Here is a 9,820-nt window from a genome sequence, read left to right as displayed (position 1 = left end):
GGCAATGGGTGGCTATTTGAAGAATCTCAAATATAAAATATATTTTGATTTGTTTAACACTTTTTTGGTTACTACATGATTCCATATGTGTTATTTCATAGTGTTGATGTCTACACTATTATTCTACAATGTAGAAAATAGTAAAAATAAAGAAAAACCCTTGAATGAGTAGGTGTCTCCCAAACTTTTGACTGGTACTGTATATAGTATATGCCACAATAGGCTACAAAATCAACTTTCCAGTGACAGTGACTCAACCAATGATGAAGATGAAGCCTAGGCTAGGGTGATGGCCGATGGCTGTTCCTATTAAAGTCAGGACTGGCAGCCATTGCAAGTGTACCCATGGGTTTAACAGTTGAAGTGCCAGGGTTAGAGGTTCCAAAATCCTTCTATGGATGCATCAACCTGTTCAATATTTGGCACATGCCTGGCCCAAATTGGAGCCTTCATGACTCTAAGTGTTGTAATAAAACACTTTTTATCAATAGCTTCTAACATGTTTTAGAAGCTATTGATACTCTGTGGCAAAATTATGCTCTATGGTGTAGTATTTTGAAATATTGTATTTATGTCTGTTCAGACAAGAGTCATATAATTGTGGGGGAAATTATTTGTTACAAATTTGGCAAGATTATTTATATAATTTTGGCAAGATTGTGTTTTATAATTTTTGTAAAATTATTTAAATTGACCAGCACCCTTACTTCCCGCGGCTATGCTAATAATTACCTAAATGAAAGCTAGACAGTCAGGGAGCATAGAAAATTCAAAAAACGATGGCTAGAGAACCATTTTTTGCACATTTTGACCAATTTTCACTGCGGCCCTCTGGACGTTGTTGAAGACCGAATGCGGCCCAAAATGAGTTTGACACCCCTGCTGTAACCAATATGATCATGTCTTTGAGTTGGAATCATCTCAAATTGAAGAAGTGTCAGTTAGTTATGTTGTTGTGCACTGTGAAAACATATTGCCTGTAAAATAATGTGCAGAAGATGGGATGCCTTATAATTGATACATTCATTACAGTATATGTACATTTCACACATTTATTTTCATAATGATATAGGCTCATGTTGGCATTGCATATTGACAATCAGGTAGTTTGTTTCTTTGGAAAAGGAATCACTTGATGATCTGTTGTTGTACAAACTTCTAGATCTAGGGGGAAGTCATAACCAGCAGATTCAAACTTGATTGATTCTCATATATTGATTTGTATTTCTGGTATCGAAATGTTTTGCATTGTTTGTACAGTTTTATCATGTCTGAGATGTGTGTGGTGGTCATATGCCATTCTGAATGTTTGTTTTAGTGTTTTATAATTCCACCCAATAAAATTCCTCTTTAAATACTCAAATTCCTATTTTGTTTGTATCTAATAAGGAATGAACATCGTCAACCATATGCTTATTATTACCACAGAAAATTTGACATAGGGTAGGCCTATCAATGATATTCCTTGTATGATTATTATGGTATTTCCACTGTGTGTGTATGCCTGCCTGTTCAGTGATGGTATTCTGTACCATACAAGGACATGGGAGTGTCGTCTACGAGCTAAAATAGTTCAACCAATGAGACCGCCCTACGTTTTAGGCAACAAGGATGTGTGACGCGAGGTCTGGCCAGTGGCCACTCACCGCACAGAAATTAGTGATGGGAAATTCGGCTCTTATTACTGACTCGGATATTTTCGACTCGTTCAGTCCAAAGAACGAATCTTTCGACTCATTTATTTCATTTGAGTCAGTAATGACCAGAGCACGCAGGACCCCGTACTGGCGAATGATGAACTGAAAACTTGAAAAAGTAACGATTCTACAAGCCACTCGTTCACATCTCATTCATAGGGAGGTTATTGGAGCTGTCATTTGTGATTGAGACTTGTAAACGTGTGCTTTAAACAATGTACATTTGTTGATTGCTATGCATACAAATAAGATTATTTATTGAATTATACATTTGAAACGAGGTCTAGTTGTGGACTGCCGTGAGAGTGATAAGCACAATATCGTTCGCGAACTGCAGCCCCCCAGACGATTCGTTCTCGAGTTCGGGTTTGTTGAGCAGATGGCTCTGAGGCTGTATATGTTTTGGTTCTACAACGCTGTGTCCATCATAACATTCAATAATACATTATTACATTAATTCTTGCACCATGCGATCAATGATTACTTCTAAACATGTATTTGTCTTCTCTATGCTCATTATCTATTTCTCTGCGCGCATTTGACAGACAGTTGGTCGTCAGATCATGTCTCTGGAGCCTCTGTGCCGGAGGAGCGTGAAGCCAACCTATACTGTAGGACTCGTTGCGGCCAGCACTAGTAAGTCATTCGAACGACTAAAATGAATGAATCACTCAGAAAATGAATCATGACTCTCGAGTCAGTAAAAATAATAGTTCAAAAAGAACGAATCGTTCGCGAACTGAAAGAGGTTGCCAAAACTGGACCGGGTGAAGTTTCACTTTAGAAAGCACCTATTGTTGACATTTGCCGAAGTTATTCAATAGTATGCCACGTAGAGAAAACGAGAACAATATATTAGATCCATGCAATCTTTTTGCTCACTCTTGGCTGTCTAAACAACTTGTGTTGTCCTTTGCAAGGAAATTGCAGGAACCTTCCAGTTGCGTTTCACGGTATCACTCGGAACTATTTCTTAACCGGATTATGGGAACACTAGCTATCCTCAAAGGTTCAGGAGGAAAAACGATGAAGGAAATTACAGTTTAAATGATAGCGTACGTAGTTTACAGTATAATTATATCAGATACGTGAAATATACAGCTCCAGGAGAAGTGTGAAGTATTCAAGTATGGAGTCGGGTCGACGGAAAGGTCTCAGCGGGGTCCTGTCTTCCTTGTCACTGCTCTGTGTCATACTGGACCTCCAGTTGGACGGTAAGACAAGGCAGACAAGCTAGTTAGCTATGTGTTTTTTTCTGCAATAGTTCTGCCTGCGTTGTTGGTAACTAAAGTATTCAGTAATTTCCATATGGCTACGACCGATTGTAACGTTATAGGGTTCAGCATGATCAGGTAGCTAACTGTGTGCCCCTCATTACTTGCTACTAGCTGTAGGCTAAATAGGCTACCCAAACCCTTTGGCTATCGCAGGTTTTCCACTTGTATTTTGAATATCCCCTTTACAAACAAAGCCCTTGATTTAAATCTAGAGGGAAGAATGCATGTCTACAAATAGCACATAATTGAAGAACATACTCTGGTTCCTGCATTAAAGTCAGTTCCTATGTGGTTAGCTGAACTAGTTATATGTATTGCTTTGGGGGCTTCTAAGAGACTCACACAAAGTGTTGTGTTTCAGGTGTCTTGGGGGCAACTCATGTGGAGATTGAGCAGCACTTGGACATGGGCCGTAAGCTGTTGGCCGCCGGTCAACTGGCGGAGGCCTTGTCCCACTACCACTATGCAGTGGGTAAGGTTACCAACCAGACACAAGTCATCATAGCTCAAACATCCTTAGATCCCTGCCTGTAGCCTTTGTGTCTTAAAAATAAGTCAGGCTTCTGCATTGCATAACACAGTCCTTCCAAAGGATGGATCGTTGTAGGCCAACTTTGTCATGCATTCTTTCAGATCTCTCTCTCCCCCTCACTCTCTGTCTTAAACCTATTCACCTAGATAAACACATTGACCATTTATGCCTACACACTTTCAGTCAATGGATGGCCATGTAATCAATATAGCCACATGAAAATAGCTAGATATAAAGTATGTGATCACCTACTAACGTACTGTATTTCACCCAATGCCTTCCCTCAGAGGGAGACTCTAAGAACTACCTCACCTACTACAAGCGGGCAGCTGTGTTTCTGGCAATGGGGAAGTCCAAATCAGCCCTTCCAGATCTGACCAGAGCCATCCAGCTCAAACCAGACTTCCTGGCTGTAAGTGGACACAGTCAGTCATCAACAATAATATAATCTCTGTTGTCATGATAAATCACAGTTATGGACAACAATGTTGTGATAACTCTTTCTTTCTCCATCTATCTCTGCCTGTTTACCTGTATCTTTCTCTATCTTTGTGTCCTATCTTTCTCCCTCTCTGGCTCCCTCCCTCATTCTTTCACACTCTCTCCTCCTACTTTCAACATCCATCCCTCTATCTCTCTCCCTCCAACTGCCTCCATGTTTCCAGGCCAGACTGCAGAGAGGGAATATCCTCCTGAAGCAGGGCAACACCCAGGAGGCTCGGGAGGACTTTGAGGCTGTGGTAAGTCTAGATGCATAGAAATATAACTACTATAATGCTACTATTACCATACTATTAATTATATTTCTATGTCTAGATGCACCTTATTCTTCTTTCAATCAAAATCTCACTGCTGTATTTTCTGAATGCTCATACCATCATCGTATCCTCTCGCTGTCTCATGTTGCGCTTAAAATAAAATCTCATTCATTATCCTTTTTTTATTGCAATTATGTGATGTGGGCGAGGTAAAGGGAATCTGAAGGATTAGATTACAGACTTGATATGAGTTGTGTGGTATTATGTCTTTTTAGACCTGATATGAGTGATCTGTTATAGCAATTATAAGCATGTAATAAATGACACACAGTTTCTTCAGAAACTTTACCTCTCTATTTTCTTTATTTTCTCCTCCTCAGCTGCAGCGCTCCCCTGACCAGGAGGAGGCGCAGGACCAGTTGATGAGGGCAAACGAGCTGGAGGAGCTCCAGGAGGAGGCCCACGCGGCCCACCACAGAGGAGACTACAGCACCACCATCACTGTGCTGGACCGTGTCGTAGAGGTAGGAGTTAGCACCGCCACAGGGCCTAGATATTGGGCCTGGTCATGGAGGTAGGAGTTAGCACCGCCACAGGGCCTAGATATTGGGCCTGGTCATGGAGGTAGGGGTTAGCTCTGCCACAGGGCCTAGATATTGGGCCTGGTCATGGAGGTAGGGGTTAGCTCTGCCACAGGGCCTAGATATTGGGCCTGGTCATGGAGGTAGGGGTTAGCTCTGCCACAGGGCCTAGATATTGGGCCTGGTCATGGAGTTAGGGGTTAGCTCTGCCACAGGGCCTAGACATTGGGCCTGGTCATGGAGGTAGGGTTAGCTCTGCCACAGGGCCTAGACATTGGGCCTTGTCATGGAGGTAGGGTTAGCTCTGCCACAGGGCCTAGACATTGGGCCTTGTCATGGAGGTAGGGTTAGCTCTGCCACAGGGCCTAGACATTGGGCCTTGTCATGGAGGTAGGGGCTCACTCTGTCACAGGGCCTAGTCTGAGGATGGAAAGAAATGCCTATTCACCTAAACAATACCTTCATCATCAAACAGTGCTGTACTATACTTCAACAGTCTTTGTATCAAATCATAAAAAGGGAAAATTCACACCACTGACCTTACCTCTCTTTCTCCTCAGCTCTCCCCCTGGGACCCTGAGTCTCGGGAGCTCCGGGCTGAATGCTACATCCGCCTGGGAGACCCCAGGAAGGCCATCCAGGACCTGACTCCCACCACCCGGCTGAGGAACGACAACCGAGCTGCCTTCCTCAAGCTCAGCACCCTGCACTATAACCTGGGGGAACACCAGGAGTCACTAGGGTACGCTCACTAGGAATTTGTATTAGTAATAGGGCGGAGTGATTTAAACAAACAAACAATCAACCACATTTATCAAGCAAATACATGTAAATGAAGAGGTTTTGGGCTTCAGAGCAACATTGGTTTGAGTTTTTGTATTTGTGGTTGATTGTGGCACTTGAGGTTTGTTAGTTAGTAAATAATACTCACTCTCTTTCAAAATACATGAAAAAATAAATAAATAGAAATCTCAATCCGCTTTACATTATACGTAAATCTCTCTCTTTGCTCTCTCTTTCTCTCTCGCTCTCTCTCTCGCTCTTTCTCTCTCTCCTCTCTCCTCTCCCTCTGCAGTCACGTCCGGGACTGTCTGAAGCTGGACCAGGACGACAAGGAGTGTTTCTCCCACTACAAACAGGTGAAGAAGCTCAGCAAGCAGCTGGACTCTGCCGAGGAGCACATCAAGGAGGAGAGGTCAGTACCACTATCTATAATGAACAAAAATACAGTTCATATAAGGAAATCAGTCAATTTAAATGAATGTATTAGGCCCTAATCTATGGACAATACTGGGCAGGGGTGCAGCCAACTGTGGGCCTGGGTGGGCACCCACTGGGGAGCCAGGCCCAGCCAATCAGAATTAGTTTTTCCCCCACAAAAGGGCTTTATTACAGACAGAAATACTCCTCAGCACCCCCACTCAGACGAACCTGCAGGTGAAGAAGCCTGATGTTGAGGTCCTGGGCTGGCGTGTTTACACGTGGTCTGCGGTCGTGAGGCAGCTTATGGTAGAGAAATGAACATTCAATTCTCTGGCAACAGCTCTGGTGGACATTCCTGCAGTCAGCATGCCAATTGTACACTCCCTCAAAACTTGAGACATCTGTGGCATTGTGTTGTGACAAAACTGCACATTCTAAAGTGGCCATTTATTATCCCCAGCACAAGGTGCACCTGTGTAATGATGCTGTTTATTCAGATTTTTGGCCAAAAATTAAAATAAGCTATTTACATTCAGAAGTGGCATATATTGTCTGCCTTTCGCCTACAAATAGGGGAGGAATCAGTAAGATCAGTAGTGGAATTATTTTGTATTTTGGTTGTTATCAGTAAAAAAATCTGAGCAGGCTCAACTTTTACTAAAACAATGGGGAGGAACCAGAATATAATCAGTTTTAGGCTGCTGGAATTCTTTGCAGTTTGGTTGTTTAAATGGGGCAACCTCAGAGCAGGCTTAACATGCACAACTGCTCAGTTCACTTGCCCCAGGCAATAGGGCAACCCTTAATACCTTCCTATGTGGTCTTAAATAGTAGTCCCTCCATGCGGGCTTATGTTTCAGTTCCCATGCAAGTTTTTTATATTTCAGTCCTTGTGTTCCTTTGACAGTTTAATATTTTAGGTTTCTTCTCAGGTTTCTTTTACAGTTTTAGCACTAAACCTATCCTATTTGTATCGACTTTGGTTGATTTTAGTCATGACTATTGTACAGTGGTTGTATTGCCCTTAAATGTATATTATCGAATGTTTGTTCTCAGGTATCAGGAGGCCATATATAAGTATGAGTCAGTGATGAGGACAGAGCCTAATGTCCCCTACTACACCAACAAAGCCAATGAGAGGATCTGCTTCTGCCTGGTCAAGGTGGGTCCGATCACAGAGAAATATTGAACCTATGGAGTGGACCATTACCATGGCCTCAGCCATAGTCATTTGATAGTAAAACCTTGGCATGTTCTTCTACTAAAGTCAGAAATTAATTGGTAGTGTGATCGAATTCTCATAATTACTTTTACAACCACTGATTTCACATAACTCTTTAAGTATATTAGTTAATGATTAAGTAATTACAAATGGACTGGGTCCCAATAATAATGCTTTATATACGTTGCTCCATTATTCTCAACCAGAACAAGATGGCTGCTAAGGCAATAGACATCTGTTCTGAAGCCCACCAGAGAGACCCACGCAACATCAACATCCTCCGAGACAGAGCTGAGGCTTTCATCCTCAACCAGGACTACGAGAAAGGTACTTTCACCATTGCTATTACTGTAGCAAAGAGAATGATGGCATGGAATGATAACACTTTATGTCGCATTGTTTTTCACTCCCTCAAGTACTCAAACACTGGCTTTGTTTACTTGTGGGCTTTTTGTAGCTCAGGGGCGCCCAAACTTGCCATGTAACCCAGTGTTTGTAGCCAGGAGCCAGTCTAAAGCCTGAACTAAAACTAGCATTTCCCCCCTCTTAATAGCTCTGACTTTGCTGATAGCTACTTTATTGAGGACAAATGTACTTACTGTGATTTGTGGTTGTCCCACCTAGCTGTCTTAAGATGAATGCACTAACTGTAAGTTGCTCTGGATAAGAGCGTCTGCTAAATGACTAACAGTGGGATCATTGTGCCAGCTTTGTCAAGTATCCATTTGAATCTTTCTTTCGGTCTCTCTCTGCCTTTCTTTACCTCTCCCTCCCTCTCTAGCGGTGGAAGACTACCAGGAAGCGAGGGAGTTTGACATGGAGAACAATGAGATCAGGGAAGGTCTAGAGCGAGCCCAGAAACTGCTCAAGCTCTCCCGGAAGAGGGACTATTACAAGGTCCTGGGTGTCAATAGGTATGGCTGACCTAGAGAAGGGAGCCCTGTTCAAATACTTCTTAAAAACAGAATTCCTTCCTTCCTTCACATAATCTACTCTCTTTGTGATCTTTAAGCAATTGGACAAGTGAAAGGTTCATTATGTTGCAATTATTTTCACCAACCTCTGTGATCACCTCAGGGAAATTGGAATGCTTTTGCTCCTTGTATTCAAACAGGCTTTTACCTTAGCTTATGCTATTTTTCTCCAGGAGTGCCAACAAACAGGAAATCATCAAGGCGTACAGGAAGCTGGCCCAACAGTGGCATCCTGACAACTTCAGAGAGGAGGCGGAGAAGAAGGAGGCAGAGAAAAAGTTCATCGACATCGCCTCTGCTAAAGAGGTGCTCACCAACCCAGGTACCGTACTGTATATGCACCTGATAGTGTTGGTCAAGCTTGTAGATAAGAGTACTATTAACCTGTCCCATACTGGAAAATGTATATCTGGTGTGATTGTATTTAAGAAGATGTAGCCTATTTGCAGTATGATGACATCCTGTCAGACCTGTTTTCAGGAATCTAAATGTGTGTTGAAAACACAGCTGGAAACAAGATGAACTAGTTTTTTATTTGCACGTCTCTCCATCCCCTGTAGAAATGCGTCAGAAGTTTGACTCGGGCGAGGACCCCTTGGACCCAGAGAGCCAGCAGGGTGGAGGAGGGGGTCAGGGTGGCCAAGGGCCCTTCCACTACAACCCCTTCGAGTCCGGCAGCAACTACCACTTCAAGTTCAACCACTAGTGAGGACGAGAAACATGGGGGGGCTGACAAAACCGGAAAGGACCTACGATTGGAGGATTGGAGGATTTAAGGCCTATGACAGCCCGTGGAATAATTGATGGATGTACCCAGGCATTGTATTTGGGGGATTGTGGGTAATGTAATGAGACTACGGGGATGTGAATGACTGTCAAAGGCGTTGGACTACTACTGTCAGGTGAGGGGTTGCATCGTACAGAGTTAAACTTTCCTAACACAGAGTCTACATGGATGAGACTGAGTGACAATGTTGTCAGCAGTTGACTCTGAAAAGTATTTAAGTATTTTATTAGGATCCCCAATTAGCCGCTTCCAAGGCAGTGGCTACTCTTCCTGGGGTCGAAACAACAGGAAACAAAAGACAATAAATAATATACATAATACAATACAAAATATATAAAAATGTCTGTGTCTCTCCACAGTCTCCGTAAGGTGTTTTTTTAATCTGGTTTTATTGCTGGCTAATTATGTTACCTGGGGTGACAGAGAGTTCTATGTAGTCATGGCTCTATTTAATACTGTGTGTTTCCCAGCCTCTGTTCTGGACCTGGGGACTGTGAAGAGTCGTCTGGCTGCATGTCTTGAGTGGTACTGATGAGTGTCCGAACTGTGTACCAACTGCTTGAACAGACAGTTCAGTACCTTTAACCCATCAACACCTCGCACAAAGACCAATAGTGATCCAGTCAATCTCTCCTCAACTTTGAGCCAGAAGAGATTGACATGTATATATCACTGCAATTTTCCACTCGAGTGGTCGAAGATGTGAGAATGAAGACCTGTATAGGTGCGCTGTTCAGTCCTCCCAACTAGACCCAGGCTGTTGATGACGTCATTGCATCCGTGCTCCAG

At 42.9% G+C, this 9,820-nt stretch overlaps 1 protein-coding gene across 1 annotated transcript; it reads left to right on the top strand.

Moving 5' to 3' along the window:
• Positions 1–2,676: 2,676 nt before the first annotated feature.
• LOC311117448 (dnaJ homolog subfamily C member 3-like) lies at positions 2,677–9,315 on the top strand. Its single transcript, XM_084192378.1, has 12 exons — positions 2,677–2,911; positions 3,336–3,446; positions 3,794–3,918; positions 4,172–4,246; positions 4,645–4,788; positions 5,406–5,587; positions 5,921–6,040; positions 7,105–7,210; positions 7,477–7,597; positions 8,052–8,184; positions 8,418–8,566; positions 8,805–9,315. The coding sequence occupies exons 1-12, from the start codon at positions 2,827–2,829 to the stop codon at positions 8,948–8,950; spliced, it is 1,497 nt and encodes a 498-aa protein (XP_084048504.1). The 5' UTR covers positions 2,677–2,826; the 3' UTR covers positions 8,951–9,315.
• Positions 9,316–9,820: the final 505 nt, after the last annotated feature.

The sequence above is a fragment of the Coregonus lavaretus genome (genome assembly GCF_964263955.1).
Source record: "Coregonus lavaretus genome assembly, contig: HAP1_SCAFFOLD_9459, whole genome shotgun sequence".
NCBI classification, from domain to species: domain Eukaryota; kingdom Metazoa; phylum Chordata; class Actinopteri; order Salmoniformes; family Salmonidae; genus Coregonus; species Coregonus lavaretus.
This window is presented reverse-complemented; position numbering and strand designations above follow the sequence as displayed.

Bases quoted from the DNA above. Each gene is read 5' to 3' on its own strand.
- LOC311117448 (XM_084192378.1), top strand. From the start codon at position 2,827: ATGGAGTCGGGTCGACGGAAAGGTCTCAGCGGGGTCCTGTCTTCCTTG. The intron at 3,919-4,171 runs GTAAGTGGACAC...CCATGTTTCCAG, and splicing joins TCAAACCAGACTTCCTGGCT to GCCAGACTGCAGAGAGGGAA. The intron at 8,567-8,804 runs GTACCGTACTGT...CATCCCCTGTAG, and splicing joins AGAGGTGCTCACCAACCCAG to AAATGCGTCAGAAGTTTGAC.